This window comes from Tamandua tetradactyla, chromosome X (genome assembly GCF_023851605.1).
Source record: "Tamandua tetradactyla isolate mTamTet1 chromosome X, mTamTet1.pri, whole genome shotgun sequence".
Lineage (NCBI taxonomy): Eukaryota > Metazoa > Chordata > Mammalia > Pilosa > Myrmecophagidae > Tamandua > Tamandua tetradactyla.
Window position 1 is genome coordinate 46,697,911 of NC_135353.1, and position 17,727 is coordinate 46,715,637.

At 38.2% G+C, this 17,727-nt stretch overlaps 1 protein-coding gene across 3 annotated transcripts in view; it reads left to right on the top strand.

Moving 5' to 3' along the window:
- LOC143671564 (uncharacterized) overlaps positions 1-17,727 on the top strand; it is a 49,090-nt gene that overhangs the window by 28,771 nt on the left and 2,592 nt on the right. For 2 of the 3 annotated variants that reach the window (XR_013169600.1, XM_077146777.1), the window contains exon 3: positions 15,153-15,285. Coding sequence is in view for 1 of the 3 variants with exons in the window: in XM_077146777.1 (XP_077002892.1) it covers positions 15,153-15,285 (133 nt within the window). In the remaining 2 variants the exon portion in view is untranslated. Of the gene's footprint in view, positions 1-15,152; positions 16,414-17,727 lie in introns of those variants that run through there. The other variant, XR_013169601.1, reaches the window with a different exon arrangement.

Genomic DNA, 17,727 nt, shown 5'->3' on the forward strand with positions numbered 1-17,727 from the left:
ATAGCATGCATCACCCTACCCTGTAACTGTCACTCACTTATTCTCACTGGACTGTGAACTCCTGGTGGGCAGGGGCTGTGTCTTTTTAAAATCTGTGGCACAGTGCCTGGTATGTAGCATTTACTCACCCAGTGTTCATTGAAATGAGCCACAATGTTCAGCTAAAAGTACCCTAGGTTGGGCATCAAAACACCTAGATTCTAGGCCCAGGTAAGCCAATAACTAGCCAAGTAATTACTTCCCATCTCTGGAATTTTGTTTCTTCACCCAAGGAATCGTAGTTTAGACCAAATGTCTAAAGGTCCTAAATTTGAATTGCTACGATTCTATAATTCACTCTTTTTTGTAAGTAAATTTCCGATTAAAAATGTTTCCCAAAGGATGGCTGGTGTGATTCTCTTCCTCTCCTCCTGAATATGTGTGCTTCCGTCTATTTTTTTTCAAAGGCTTTTTCTATTACTATTTCATTGGATGCTAGAAATAACTGTGGCATCCTGGTAAAAAAATGTTTTAATAATTTTTCTTTTCCAATTTATTTTTAGTAAGATACATACTATATTCCATAGGCTTCTAGTAGGAATAAATGAAAATAACTGAGTTATTCTTTTTACCCATCAGAATATTGCTTCCTTAGTCAATGCTTTCCAATTCTTGAAAACACTGTTTAAGAAAGGAGAATGTGAGAAGTCTGTTCTTCTCAAAGATATATACCAAGATCTTTTATCTCCCGTGTCACCTAATGGCATTCTCTTTCTGCTATTACAGTAAAAGTTTTTATTTGATAAAAGGATTTGAAGGGGGCTGTTATAGTTTTCTACCTGCCGGAATGCAATATACCAGAAACAGAAAGGCTGTTAAAAAGGGGAATTTAATAAGTTGTTAGTTTACAGTTCTAAGGCTGTGAAATTGTCCAAATTAAAACAAGTCTTTAGAAATGTCCAATCTAAGGCAGCCAAGGAAAGATACCTTAGTTCAAGAAGACCAGTGACATTCAGCATTTCTCTCTCAGCTGTAAGGGCACATGGTGAACATAGCGGTGTCTGCTAGCTTTTTCTCCAGACTTCTTGGTTCATGAAGCTCCCCGGGAGGCATTTTCCTTCTTCATCTCCAAAGGCTGCTGGCTTGTGGACTCCTGGTTTTTTCGTTCTTCTGTCATGGTTCTGCCACTCTCTCCTCATTTTCAAAAAGGAACCCTCTCCAAACCGTCTCCTCTTTCATAGGATTCCAGTGAACTAATCAAGACCCACCTAGAATGGGTGGAGACACATCTCCACGTAATCCAGCTTAACAACCACTCTTGACTGAGTCACATCTCCAGGGAGGTGATCTAATCAAAGTTTCGAACATGCAATGTTGAATAGGGATTAGGAAAAAAAATGTTGCTCTCACAAGACTGATTAGGATTCAAACATGGCTTTTCTAGGGTACATAAATCTTTTCAAACTGCCACCAGGACCTTGGAGATTTACGAATTTACAAATTTGTAAAATACAGTAAGACATTTAAGTATGAAACAGAACAAGATAAATCTAAAAAGAAGAGAAGAAAGTTCTTTCACATCCTAGATTTCTCTGACCAGACCAATAAATTGGACTTAATTTTATAATCACTAAAATAAAAAGAATAACCTATAATGATTTCTAGTTTTCATTTTTTGACAGCAGTAATCATTTCACTTGATATGAACTCCTTTCAATGCCCGATGGAATAAAGCACCCTCAGTGAGTTAGAGAACAAGAAAGTAAAATATCTTTTTAGATAGAGCTTTTTAGAGTTAATATGTGGTAGATACTATTATCTTCATTCCACTTTTTACAGATGAGTATATGGAGACCAGAGAAGTTATATATCACTTGTATATGTCAGTAAAGAATTTAAACAGAAACAGAAATAAACCCGCCCACTTTAAATTTCCCGGTCTACCGTCCTTCTTTCTCACCCTTTCCCCTCCTAAACCTTTCACATTTGATCTTATTCACCTCGCAACTGAATACTTCAGAAGGTAAAAAAACAAAAAGATTAATCAGTGGCAACATTTCTTCCAGGTGCTAAAATAAAATACAGTCCATGTATTTTGTTTACTATTATATGAATCATCACCTAAAGAAAAGTTAAAATTGTGCATTTTTAAGAATCCATCTCTTAGAAATCCTAATACATTTGGTTGGGCAAATTGCCTAGGGGTCTGTCTTTTATCTCACATGCTAGGTAATCTGATTTAGGTGGTTCTCAGACCATACATTAAGAAATACTGTTCTAGATACATGGATATTTACCATCACTTTCAATTGATTCTTCCTGAAATATTAGCACTATAAGGAGAAGCAGATGACCTGGGTCGAGTCCTTATTGTGTAATTAAAACATATAGACACTTTTTTCTCATGTATAAAATGGAAGCAATATTTACCTCAGGTTTTCTGTGAATAAATGAGCCAGGAGAAAATAAAATAATTAAGACTTTTTAAAAGTTCAGTGAGGAACTACTCCTACAAGATATAAGAATATACTGTTGAGGGTGAACCACAGTGGTTCAGGAGGCAGAGTTCTCGTCAGCCATGTCAGAGACCCAGTTCTATTCCCGGTACCTGCCCATCCAAAAAAAAAAAAAAGAATATACTGTCGAAGCACCTTAGACAAAGAAAAACATCTTGCAGGCCCTGAGGTGCCTTTGGATCTGTTGCAGAGGGGGAGGGCATCTGAAGAAAACAATTCAGTTCCTGAAACAGTTGAGCAAAACAGGATACATTTTTCAACAACAGGACATGGACAAATCACAACAACTGGTTTATAATCCTTAATTTGAGTGTGTATTCAACCTATCTCAATAGTTTATTTACAACCCTTAATTTATATCTTTACTAACTGTCATGGTCAGTTTCATGTGTCAACTTGGCCAAGTGGTGGTACCTGTTTGTCTGGTTGGGCAAGTGCTGGCCTGTCTGTTGCAATGAGGACATTTCATAGAATTAAATCATGATCACGTCAGCTGTATCCACAGCTGATTCCATTTGTAATCAGCCAAGGGGAGTGTCTTCTGCAATGAGTGATGCTCAATCTAATCATGGGAAGTCTTTTAAGGAGGATTCAGAAGAGACAGGCTCTTCTTCCTGCTTCAGCCGGCAAACCTCTCCTTTGGAGTTCGTCCAGACTCTCCATTGGAATCATCGGCTTCACAGCCTGCCCTACGGACATTGGACTCTGCGTTTCCATTGTCACGTGAGACACTTTTATAAATTTTATATTGCGAGTGTTCCCTGTTGATTCTGTTTCTCTGGAGAACCCTAACTAATACACTAACCAATCACAAAAATGTATGAATGGCCAATCACAACAGCCTACTTGTAACCCTTAATTTGAATGCTTAGTGACAAATCACAATGTACCAAAATCTCAAACCCCACCTCCCTTTGTTTGATCTAATAAAAACACATGTACCAAACAACCCATGCACATTGCTCCCTTGAGCATGCTTGCCCTCTCCTGTAGCTTGTACTTTATTTCTCTTCAATAAACATTTCTCCGCCCTCATATAGATTGTGGTGATGAAGACATGACTACATGATTATATACCAGGAACCTCTGATGTTTTACTGGATTGTATGATGGGGACACGAATGGACATTTGTACACTGGTGTTTTTGGCAGCTATGTTTGCAATTTGTAATGAATAGGAGTGGCCTAAGGTTACAACTGAGGAATGGAATGGGGAACTGTGGTGTTTATATACAATAGACTGCTGAGAAGCTGCAAGAAGGAATGAAGTTGTGAGGCATGCAACTAGGTGAATGAACCTTAAGAACTGTATGTTGAATGAAACATCAGAAACAAAAAGCCAAATTATCATGCCTCACTCATATGGACTAACTGTAATATACAAGCTCAGATAATTGAACTTGAGATCATGGGTTATCAGGCTGGGGCCTACTGTAAAGGTTCCTAGATTGTAAGCTCTTATAGCAGTCACATCTATTCCAGAGTTTAACTATTATTCCTAAATTCTGTGATGCTGAGCTATTTGCATATAACCTGGTCATTCCCTGGAACTTCAGGTATTTGTGTAACACCTGAGACTCAGAGTTAGAGCTCTGAAGCTACGAAAGTCAGCATTACCCCAAACAGCAACTGTTTAAAAAGTTGAAAAAGGATATGACTTTGAGTAGAAATACGAATGAAGCTGATCTGGATAGGACTAAGGTAAATCAGAATACAGGGTAAAGGATGATATGTTCTATATTTTAAATCTTCAACTTCTGTGTGAGACCAAAGGGAGAGATGTTTATTTGGTGTAGAAGTTATATTTTCTTTAGCACACTGTCTATTTTAACCTGGTTAGTCAGTTTATTTGAACACCATAATTACATGGAAACTTGAATAGGGAGTGAGATCTTGTTGGTTTGTACAGGTTTAATGTGATGTCCTGATACATCCCAGAATAATTTGCGCAGAGAATAAAAAACTATTTGCAAAGTCCCTGTTCTAGTTTTCGAGCTGCTGGAATGCAATATACCAGAAACGAAATGGCTTTTTTTTTAAAAACAAAAAAAAAACCAGGAAATCTAATAAGTATCTAGTTTACTGTTCTGAGGCTGAAAAAAATATCCCATTTAAGCAAGTGTATAAAAATGTCCAAATTAAGGCACCAACAAGAAGTTACCTTCACTCAAGAAAAGCCAATGAACTTCAGGGTTTCTCTCTCGATTGAAAAGGCACATGGTGAACAAGGCAACATCTGCTAGCTCTCTCTCTAACCTTCTTTTTTCATGAAGCTCCCCTGGGAGCGTTTTCCTTCTTCATCTCCAAAGGTCCCTGGCTGCATGGGCTCTGGCTTTCACCATTCTGAAGCTTTCCTCCAAATGCTTCCTCTTTTAAAGGATACCAGTAAACTGGATTCCAATAAACTGTGCAATATAAGATGTTCATCAGCACCCCTGGCCTCTATGTCAATAGCACATTCTCCCCCCAGTTGTGATAACCAAAGAGGTCTCTGGACATTGCCAAATGTCACCTAGCAGGAAAACAGCCACCAGAACCACTGATGTAGCCTGATATTTTCTGATTTTCAAAATGTATTATTAAAGAAAAAAGAAAAAAGATGCAGAATAAGAGGTACAGGATTATTTAAACTATGTTTTAAAAACCTATGTAGTTATAATGGTAACATGATTATATGTAAAAGTACACAGGAAAAAAACAGTTAAGGCTCAGCAATAGCACTACTTGGTATATACCCAGAAGAGCTGAAAGCAATGACACAAACACACATTTGCACACCGATGTTCATAGCAGCAATATTCACAATCGCTGAAAGATAGAAACAAACCAAATACCCATCAACAGATGAGTGGATCAACAAAATGTGGTATGTATATATATATATATATATATATATATATATATATATATATATAAATACACACACACACCATGGAATATTATGCAGTAGTACAAGATGACATCCTGAGGCACATGACAAGATGGATGGGCCTTGAGGACATAATGCTGAGCGAAATTAGCCAGACACAAAAGAATAGATACTGTATGATTCCACTTTTATGACCAGTGTAAAGTTAAAATCAGAGGCTTATAATACAGACTACAGGGGACTTAGAGATACATAGAAACTAGAGATGGGTGAACCATTAGCTAATGAGATTGAACTCCAATGTAGGGGAAAAGATAAGAGTGAAAGTGGTTCTTTAGTGGGTCTATAAGTAATATTACCATATTGAAGATGAGCAAGATTGAAAGGGGTTGTATAGGCCTATGTGTCCCACTGATTAACACTAGTAATATGAATTAATTCTTGCAAGAATTACCTCAAAGGTATGATTCTTCTACAAAGCGTGTTTAAGTCCAGGGTACAGGGGGAAAACTGCTATTGCATGCTATCAGCTATGTTCAAAAGGAAACCATCGACACAACCACAGTAACAGCAGAGGTAAATAATGAGGTGAGGGACAAGAGTTAAGAGGCGGTTTAGATTTCCTATTTGGCGAGGGTGTGTTTATTGGTTTTCTTTCTCTTGGGAACAATGAAATTATCTAAAATTGAGAATGTTGATGGACTGTGGACTTTGGACCCTCTACATGAAGCCCAATGAATGCAAGTGCCTGAAGAATGCACTGACGGAGAAGTAGATTGGCGAACGATGGTGTATACTTATGAATGAAGGTTGTGCTGCTACAAAAAGTAACAAAGTCATGAGGCATGCAACGATGTGAATGAACATGTGGGGGACGTTTGGTGAGGCAAAATAAGCCAGAAACAAAATACCAACAATGGTATGGTCACCTTTAGAAAATGCTTATAAGAAAACAGGGGCCTAGATTGTAAGCTTTTAGAGCGGACACATTAAGTCACAGTGGTGATTATTATTTCTGGATTTCAAGAGGCTGTTTTAACATGGGCAGGCACCGGGAATCGAACCCGGGTCCTCAGGCATGGCAGGCAAGCATTCTTGCCTGCTAAGCCACCGTGGCCCATGAGACGCTGTTTGATATATATAACCTGGTGTTTAGAGATAAGAATGAAGCCAAGCAGGTTGGCATTAAGGTAATTCAGAACATGGGGTAAGGAAGACAATGCCTATATTTTAGAACCACACATACTCTTTGAGAACAATGGAAGAAAGGTTTATTTGATCTAGAACTGAAATTTTCTGTAGTGCATAATCTACTTCAACCTATCTGTACAGCTCATTTGAACAATTGAAACACAGGGAGCACAGGATAAGAAAGAGGTCCTTTAATCCTGTATAGATTATTTATTTATTTTTTTATTAATTAAAAAAAGAATTAACAAAACAATTAGAAATCATTCCAATCTACATGTACAATCAGTAATTCTTAATAACATCACATAGTTGCATATTCATCATTTCTTAGTACATTTGCATCGATTTAGAAAAAGAAATAAAAAGACAACAGAATAAGAATTAAAACAATAATAGAAAGAAAAAAAAACAAAAAAAACAAAAACAAAAAACCTATACCTCACATGCAGCTTCATTCAGTGTTTTAACATAATTGCATTACAATTGGGTAGTATTGTGCTGTCCATTTCTGAGTTTTTATATCCAGTCCCGTTGTACAGTCTGTATCCCTTCATCTCCAATTATCCCTTCTCTTTTTTTTTTTTTTAATTAACGGAAAAAAAGAAATTAACCCAACATTTAGAGATCATACCATTCTACACATGCAATCATTAATTCTTAACATCATCACATAGATGCATGATCATCATTTCTTAGTACATTTGCATGGTTTAGAAGAACTAGCAACATAACCGAAAAAGATACAGAATGTTAATATAGAGAAAAAAATAAAAGTAATAATAGTAAAATCAAAACAAAACAAAACAAAACAAAACAAAAACCTATAGCTCAGATGCAGCTTCATTCAGTGTTTTAACATGATTACTTTACAATTAGGTATTATTGTGCTGTCCATTTTTGAGTTTTTGTATCTAGTCCTGTTGCACAGTCTGTATCCCTTCAGCTTCAATTACCCATTGTCTTACCCTGTTTCTAACTCCTGCTGAACTCTGTTACCAATGACATATTTCAAGTTTATTCTCGAATGTCCGTTCACATCAGTGGGACCATACAGTATTTGTCCTTTAGTTTTTGGCTGGATTCACTCAGCATAATATTCTCTAGGTCCATCCATGTTATTACATGGTTCATAAGTTTATCTTGTCTTAAAGCTGCATAATATTCCATCGTATGTATATACCACAGTTTGTTTAGCCACTCTTCTGTTGATGGAGATTTCGGCTGTTTCCATCTCTTTGCAATTGTAAATAATGCTGCTATAAACATTGGTGTGCAAATGTCCGTTTGTGTCTTTGCCCTTAAGTCCTTTGAGTAGATACCTAGCAATGGTATTGCTGGGTCGTATGGCAATTCTATATTCAGCTTTTTGAGGAACCGCCAAACTGCCTTCCACAGTGGTTGCACCCTTTGACATTCCCACCAACAGTGGATAAGTGTGCCTCTTTCTCCGCATCCTCTCCAGCACTTGTCATTTTCTGTTTTGTTGATAATGGCCATTCTGGTGGGTGTGAGATGATATCTCATTGTGGTTTTGATTTGCATTTCTCTAATGGCCAGGGACATTGAGCATCTCTTCATGTGCCTCTTGGCCATCCGTATTTCCTCTTCTGAGAGGTGTCTGTTCAAGTCTTTTTCCCATTTTGTAATTGGGTTGGCTGTCTTTTTGTTGTTGAGATGAACAATCTCTTTATAAATTCTGGATACTAGACCTTTATCTGATATATCATTTCCAAATATTGTCTCCCATTGTGAAGGCTGTCTTTCTACTTTCTTGATGAAGTTCTTTGATGCACAAAAGTGTTTAATTTTGAGGAGTTCCCATTTATTTATTTCCTTCTTCAGTGCTCTTGCTTTAGGTTTAAGGTCCATAAAACCGCCTCCAGTTGTAAGATCCATAAGATATCTCCCAACATTTTCCTCTAACTGTTTTATGGTCTTAGACCTAATGTTTAGATCTTTGATCCATTTTGAGTTAACTTTTGTATAGGGTGTGAGAGATGGGTCTTCTTTCATTCTTTTGCATATGGATATCCAGTTCTCTAGGCACCATTTATTGAAGAGACTGCTCTGTCCCAGGTGAGTTGGCTTGACTGCCTTATCAAAGATCAAATGTCCATAGATGAGAGGGTCTATATCTGAGCACTCTATTCGATTCCATTGGTCGATATATCTATCTTTATGCCAATACCATGCTGTTTTGACCACTGTGGCTTCATAATATGCCTTAAAGTCAGGCAGCGCGAGACCTCCAGCTTCGTTTTTTTTTCCTCAAGATGTTTTTAGCAATTCGGGGCACCCTGCCCTTCCAGATAAATTTGCTTATTGGTTTTTCTATTTCTGAAAAATAAGTTGTTGGGATTTTGATTGGTATTGCATTGAATCTGTAAATCAATTTAGGTAGGATTGACATCTTAACTATATTTAGTCTTCCAATCCATGAACACGGTATGCCCTTCCATCTGTTTAGGTCTTCTGTGATTTCTTTTAGCAGTTTTTTGTAGTTTTCTTTATATAGGTTTTTTGTCTCTTTAGTTAAATTTATTCCTAGGTATTTTATTCTTTTAGTTGCAATTGTAAATGGGATTCGTTTCTTGATTTCCCCCTCAGCTTGTTCATTACTAGTGTATAGAAATGCTACAGATTTTTGAATGTTGATCTTGTAACCTGCTACTTTGCTGTACTCATTTATTAGCTCTAGTAGTTTTGTTGTGGATTTTTCCGGGTTTTCGACGTATAGTATCATATCGTCTGCAAACAGTGATAGTTTTACTTCTTCCTTTCCAATTTTGATGCCTTGTATTTCTTTTTCTTGTCTAATTGCTCTGGCTAGAACCTCCAACACAATGTTGAATAATAGTGGTGATAGTGGACATCCTTGTCTTGTTCCTGATCTTAGGGGGAAAGTTTTCAATTTTTCCCCATTGAGGATGATATTAGCTGTGGGTTTTTCATATATTCCCTCTATCATTTTAAGGAAGTTCCCTTGTATTCCTATCTTTTGAAGTGTTTTCAACAGGAAAGGATGTTGAATCTTGTCGAATGCCTTCTCTGCATCAATTGAGATGATCATGTGATTTTTCTGCTTTGATTTGTTGATATGGTGTATTACATTAATTGATTTTCTTATGTTGAACCATCCTTGCATACCTGGGATGAATCCTACTTGGTCATGATGTATAATTCTTTTAATGTGTTGTTGGATACGATTTGCTAGAATTTTATTGAGGATTTTTGCGTCTGTATTCATTAGAGAGATTGGTCTGTAGTTTTCTTTTTTTGTAATATCTTTGCCTGGTTTTGGTATGAGGGTGATGTTGGCTTCATAGAATGAATTAGGTAGTTTTCCCTCCACTTCGATTTTTTTGAAGAGTTTGAAGAGAATTGGTACTAATTCTTTCTGGAACGTTTGGTAGAATTCACATGTGAAGCCATCTGGTCCTGGACTTTTCTTTTTAGGAAGCTTTTGAATGACTAATTCAATTTCTTTACTTGTGATTGGTTTGTTGAGGTCATCTATGTCTTCTTGAGTCAAAGTTGGTTGTTCATGTCTTTCCAGGAACCCGTCCATTTCCTCTAAATTGTTGCATTTATTAGCGTAAAGTTGTTCATAGTATCCTGTTATTACCTCCTTTATTTCTGTGAGGTCAGTAGTTGTGTCTCCTCTTCCATTTCTGATCTTATTTATTTGCATCCTCTCTCTTCTTCTTTTTGTCAATCTTGCTAAGGGCCCATCAATCTTATTGATTTTCTCATAGAACCAACTTCTGGCCTTATTGATTTTCTCTATTGTTTTCATGTTTTCAATTTCATTTATTTGTGCTCTAATCTTTGTTATTTCTTTCCTTTTGCTTGCTTTGGGGTTAGCTTGCTGTTCTTTCTCCAGTTCTTCCAAATGGATAGTTAATTCCTGAATTTTTGCCTTTTCTTCTTTTCTGATATAGGCATTTAGAGCAATAAATTTCCCTCTTAGCACTGCCTTTGCTGCGTCCCATAAGTTTTGATATGTTGTGTTTTCATTTTCATTCGCCTCGAGGTATTTGCTAATTTCTCTTGCAATTTCTTCTTTGACCCAGTCGTTGTTTAGGAGTGTGTTGTTGAGCCTCCATGTATTTGTGAATTTTCTGGCACTCTGCCTATTATTGATTTCCAACATCATTCCTTTATGGTCCGAGAAAGTGTTGTGTAAGATTTCAATCTTTTTAAATTTGTTAAGACTTGCTTTGTGACCCAGCATATGGTCTATCTTTGAGAATGATCCATGAGCACTTGAGAAAAAGGTGTATCCTGCTGTTGTGGGATGTAATGTCCTATAAATGTCTATTAAGTCTAGTTCATTTATAGTAATATTCAGATTCTCTATTTCTTTGTTGATCCTCTGTCTAGATGTTCTGTCCCTTGATGAGAGTGGTGAGTTGAAGTCTCCAACTATTATGGTATATGAGTCTATTTCCCTTTTCAGTGTTTGCAGTATATTCCTCACGTATTTTGGGGCATTCTGATTCGGTGCGTAAATATTTATGATTGTTATGTCTTCTTGTTTAATTGTTCCTTTTATTAGTATATAGTGTCCTTCTTTGTCTCTTTTAACTGTTTTACATTTGAAGTCTAATTTGTTGGATATTAGTATAGCCACTCCTGCTCTTTTCTGGTTGTTATTTGCATGAAATATCTTTTCCCAACCTTTCACTTTCAACCTATGTTTATCTTTGGGTCTAAGATGTGTTTCCTGTAGACAGCATATCGAAGGATCCTGTTTTTTAATCCATTCTGCCAATCTATGTCTTTTGATTGGGGAATTCAGTCCATTGACATTTAGTGTTATTACTGTTTGGATAATATTTTCCTCCAACATTTTGCCTTTTGTATTATATATATCATATCTGATTTTCCTTCTTTCTACACTCTTTTCCATATCTCTCTCTTCTGTCTTTTTGTATCTGACTCTAGTGCTCCCTTTAGTGTTTCTTGCAGAGCTGGTCTCTTGGTCACAAATTCTTTCAGTGACTTTTTGTCTGAGAATGTTTTAATTTCTCCCTCATTTTTGAAGGACAATTTTGCTGGATATAGGAGTCTTGGTTGGCAGTTTTTCTCTTTTATATTTTAAATATATCATCCCACTGTCTTCTAGCTTCCATGGTTTCTGCTGAGAAATCTACACAAAGTCTTATTGGGTTTCCCTTGTATGTAATGGATTGTTTTTCTCTTGCTGCTTTCAAGATCTTCTCTTTCTCTTTGACCTCTGACATTCTAACTAGTAAGTGTCTTGGAGAATGCCTATTTGGGTCTAATCTCTTTGGGGTGTGCTGCACTTCTTGGATCTGTAATTTTAGGTCTTTCATAAGAGTTGGGAAATTTTCAGTGATAATTTCTTCCATTAGTTTTTCTCCTCCTTTTCCCTTCTCTTCTCCTTCTGGGACACCCACAACACGTATATTTGTGCGCTTCATATTGTCCTTGAGTTCCCTGATACCCTGTTCAAATTTTTCCATTCTTTTCCCTATAGTTTCTGTTTCTTTTTGGAATTCAGATGTTCCATCCTCCAAATCACTAATTCTATCTTCTGTCTCTTTAAATCTATCATTGTAGCTATCCATTATTTTTTCTATGTTTGCTACTTTATCCTTCACTTCCATAAGTTCTGCGATTTGTTTTTTCAGTTTTTCTATTTCTTCTTTATGTTCAGCCCATGTCCTCTTCATGTCCTCCCTCAATTTATCGATTTCATTTTTGAAGAGGTTTTCCATTTCTGTTCGTATATTCAGCATTAGTTGTCTCAGCTCTTGTGTCTCATTTGAGCTATTGGTTTGTTCCTTTGACTGAGCCATATTCTCAATCTTTTGAGCGTGGACAGTTATCTTCTGCTGCTGGCGTCTGGGCATTTATTCAGATTTCTCTTGGTGTTGGACCCAGCAAGGTTGTAATATTTTTCTGTGAAATCTCTGGGTTCTGTTTTTCTTAACCTGCCCAGTAGGTGGCGCTCGTGGCACACGTTTGTCTGCGGGTCCCACCAGTAAAAGGTGCTGTGGGACCTTAAACTTTGGAAAACTCTCGCCGTCCTGGGGGTTCGCTAGCCGAAGCGGCTTGAGCCGGCCCGGGGTCTGAACGCAGGGAGGGTTGCTGGTCGCCGCAGCCAGGGAAAGAGCCCGTCCGAATTTCCTAGTCGGCCCTGGGCAACAAGCGTGGCGGGAGGGCGCCAGCGGCAGCGGCCCGCCCGAGAGAGTGCACGTTCCCCGGGAGTCACGGGGTCACCGTTCTCCGCGGCCTGGGGGTTTCCGATCCAATTCTCTCAGTTGGTCCGGGGGCTGCGCGTGGTGTGGGCGCCAGTTACCTTGGTTTCAGGGGACCACCTCTCCAATTCTCCCAGCCAGCCCGGGAAGGGGGAAGGGAGTAACTCCGGCCGCTTGCCACCCCGCCCGGTAAGGCCCGCGCGCCTCGGCGATCTCACCCGAGCTGCTTCTCTCAGCCAGCCAGCCGTTCCAGGATGGGGTACGCTGTCTTTTTTATCTCTGTTGTGGCTTTGGGCGCTTTCTGTATCGTTTCTACTCCCCTAGTAGGTGTCCTGGAGAAGAAACTAAGATCCGCGCGTCTTACTAAGCCGCCATCTTCCAGGAAGTCCTGTATAGATTATTTTAATGCCTAGATACATCCTAGATTATATTAACCAGATAATCAAAAAGTATTGGCAAAATCCCCTGAGGGAGGGGAGAAGCAATATGGAACTATTAAACCTTACCATCAGGGAATCCCCCGATACTGTGTCAAATATTGGGGACACCAAATCAAAAGGCCATGCCCTTGATCATGAGGCTTACTCTTGTGAAGCTTATGTAGGTAGCATAGAAGCTCAGACTACTTATAGGCACGCCTAAGAGCTACTTCTGGAGAACCTCTTTTGTTGCTCAGATGTGGCCTCAGTCTCTCTAAGCCCAACTCTGCAAGTGAAATCATTGCCCTCCCCCCTACTTGGGACGTGACATCCAGGGGTGAAAGTCTACTGGCAACGTGGGAGATGACTTCCAGGGATGAATGCAGACCTGGCACCGTGGGATCAACAATTGCATTCTGAGCAAAAGGGGGCAAAGAAGTGTAACTAATAAAGTATCAGTGGCAGAAAGAGTTCAAATAGAGTCGAGAGGCTACTCTGGAGATTGCTCTTATGCAAGCTTCAGGTAGACCTTGCTACCTATCATAACCTGCCAACCTACAATCAGGATTATTCCAGCAAATCCTAAAGAATACCTAGGGAAATATATAAGGTTCCACAAGGGTTCCATGCAGTAGTGTAACTTTCCAGAAATCTACAATCTCCAGATGAGTCCTTAGTCCAGATAAGTCCTCAAAGCTAGCCCAGTCTCTCAATTTGGAATTGTCATAGCTCAAACACCCCTAAAGAGAGGTATGGAAAGGTTAAAGGTAATGGTGTAGTTTTACAGAGAAGATAGGATTTAACAACTGAATATGAATGCTGAATCATTAGATTGGTATCTCTTTTAGTCTCCAGTATTTTAGGGCAGTGAAAAGTAAAAACTTAAAATTGTGGAATTGTAACCCCTGTCAAACTCTGAAATATGTTCTACAACTAATTGTGGTGCTGTGCTTTGAAGTTTATTGCTTTTTTGTATATATGTTATTGTTCACAAAAAAAAAGAATGAAAAAAGTCACTTGCGATGATAAAAAAGTATTTAATCCCTCTAGCCTCCTATATTCTGAGAAGCTAGAAGGAAAAATATGAAAGGATAGTATGGTAGCCCATGACAAACTCTGGAATCTGTCCTGCAACCATCTGTTGAAGAGTGCTTTGAAAACTATTGCTTTTTTATTTCTTTGCTTTGTATATATGTTATATTATACAATAAAAAAGTTAAAAAAAAACAGTTAAGGATACATACTAAATCGAAAACAATAGTTATCTCAGAAGTGGTAAGATTACATGTCTTCTTCTCCTCCTCCTCCTCCTCCTGCTAACCCTCGCCCTCACCCTCCTCCTCTTCCTCTTCAGCCAATGTACCTAGAATAAAGACAACTTTGAAATTAACAAGAAGCAAACAAATATTAGTTGAGCTTCTATCAAATATTGTGCTGATTTCCTCAATATGTGTCAAATATTGTCATGTCACAAAGCCCTATCAGGTAGTATTTAACAGTTTTGCTTTACACATGAACAAACAGAGGTCTAGAGAGCAAATATCCTAAGTAGGAGCAGAGTTTCAAATTCAAGCGTATCCAACTCCAAAGTTTGTGTATTTCCCACCAGTGTATACTATTGTGTTCTTTTAATTGATCCTGTTAGCCTTTCACTAATGTACACCACTGTTGGTTGGGTTATATATTTAAAATCAATCTTTTATCCTTCTAAAGTTTACAATCCTGAAAAATGTACACCAGTACAAGAAAAACAGTCATCAAAATTCATTTGCATATCTTTTTAAAAACAGAACTCAACCACTCTACGTCAATGGCTCCCAGTTTCCTGGATTACACAGGCCATGAAGATTGCGTAAATCATTTAAGAACTTACCAGGTTTTATTATTTATTTATTTATTTATTTATTTTAATTATTCTTTTTTTTATTTTTAATTTTTTTTGCATGGACAGGCACCAGGAATCGAACCCAGGTCTCCGGCATGGCAGAAGAGAACTCTACCTGTTAAGCCACCATGGCCCGCCCCTTACCAGGTTTTTATTTTGACAAATGAGGTCATTGACGATGTAACTACCAACTGGACAGGTAATGCAATATAGGGGCTAAAGGCATGGGCCATGGTCCAAATCTAAATTTTCACTTCCTTACAAGTTGTATGACTAATGGGCAACCCTCTTTTCCTACAAATAAAAGACAGTTGTGGCTGAAGTTTATGAAAAGGTGTGACCCATTAACATTGTAAGACAGGAATCCACCAAATATTTGTCCAGAGTGATGCCCCAATAAATCCCAGAGTGATTTGAACAGTGAATAAAAAAGTATTTGCAAAGTCCCCTTCAGGGAATGGTGAGAAAAGGGGAAATTCCGCTTCCCCAAGTTGAATTCTTGATATTCTCACAAGCAGTGGGGACAACCAAAGCAATAGGCTGAGCCCCGAATCTTGGGATTTGTTCATGTGAAACTTAACTTCACAAGGGATAGGTCAAGCCTACTTAAAATTAGGCCTAAGAGTCACCCCCAAGAGAACCTCTTTTGTTGCTCAGATGTGGCCTCTCTCTCCAGCCAACACAACAAGCAAACTCACTGCCCTCCCCCTCTCTACATGGGACATGACTCCCAGGGGTGTGGACCTTCCTGGCAACATGGAACAGAAATCCTAGAATGAGCTGAGACTCAGCATCAAGGGATTGAGAAAACTTCGACCAAAAGGGGGAAGAGTGAAATGAGACAAAATAAAGTGTCAGTGGCTCAGAGATTCCAAACAGAGTTGAGAGGTTATCCTGGAGGTTATTCTTATGCATTAAATAGATATCACCTTGTTAGTCAAGATGTAATGGAGAGGCTAGAGGGAACTGCCTGAAAACGTAGAGCTGTGTTCCAGTAGCCATGTTTCTTGAAGATGATTGTATAATGATATAGCTTTTGCAATGTGACTGTGTGATTGTGAAAACCCTGTGTCTGATGCTCCTTTTATCTACCTTATGAACAGACGAGTAAAACATATGGAATAAAAATAAATAATAGGGGGAACAATTGTTAAAATAAATTTAGATTGAAATGCTAGTGATCAATGAAAGGGAGGGGTAAGGGGTGTGGTATGTATGAATTTTTTTCTGTTGTCTTTTTATTTCTTTTTCTGAATTGATGTAAATGTTCTAAGAAATAATCATGATGATGAATATGTATCCATGTAATAATATTGTGAATTACTGATTATATATGTGTAGAATGGAATGATCATAAGTTAAGAATGTTTGCGTTTGTTTGTTGTTATATTTTTTAAAAAATTTAAAAATTAGTAAAAAAAAGAAAAAAAAAAGAATCCGCCAAATAAAAATCAGGCCACTAAATTGGAGAATTCAGATGTTAGCCATGACTGTGCCTATCTTTATATCATTAACAAAATATCATTGCTTTTGTTTTTTTTGTTTTTTTTTTTTTTAAATCATTTAAAGGTTTTTATTGTAGTCATACAGGTATAACATAACATTTCTCATTTTAACCATTTTTGGGTGTAGGATGCAGCAGTGTTAATTACATTTTCAATGCTGTGCTTCCATCACCACCACCCATTACCAAAGCTTCTCTCTCACCCCAGACAAAAGCAATGACTCCCCATTCCTCCCGTCCTCGGCCCCTGGGTAACTTCTAATTTACTTTTTGTCTTTATGAAATTGTTCATTCTAGGTATTTCATATAAGTGGACTCATGCAGTGTTTGTCCTTTGGTGTATGGCTTATTTCACTCAGAAGGTATCAGAAGTCCATTCCTTTTTATGGCTGAGTAATATTCCATTGCATGGACATTTCATTTATCCATTCATCTTCGGATGGACACTTGTGTGACTCCCAGCTTTTATGAATAATGCTGCTATGAACACTGGTGAACAAGTATCTATTTGAGTCCCTGCTTTCAACTCTTTTGGGTGTTTATCTTGGAGTGGAATTGCTGGGTCATATGGCAACTCTATGTTCAGCTTTTTGGGGGAACCGCCAAACTGTTTCCTACAGCGGCTGTGCCATTTTACATTCCCACCAGCAATGTCCCAAGGTTCCTATTTCTTTACACCCTCATCCACATTTGTTATTTTAATAACAGCCATCCCATTCCATCATATCTTCTGACCCTCAGTAAACATAAGGAAAAGTGCTCAGTCTCACTCTTTCATCAGGGAAAGGCAACTAAAACCACACAGCGGCCACCCCTTGGCCATGGGGTGGGCAAGGCTGTGAAGATACAAACATTCTTGTTCTGCCTGGGGGTGTGGAAATCGGCACAGCTTCTTTGCTGAGGTGGTGGCCGTCAGAAGTGGCTTTCCTATGAAGTGAATGACATGTACGCCTCCTGTTCCCTCACTTCCTAAGTCCCGCCCGACACAAGGACATGGGAGATGTCCTTGTAATTTCGTATTTAGTCTTTTTAATTCTTTCTTAAAAGATAGCTTCAGACCCCAATACAACCCGGGTCCACCTCTATTCACAGTGAAGTAAAAATGCTAATTGACCTTTGATCTTCTTCGGCCACAGA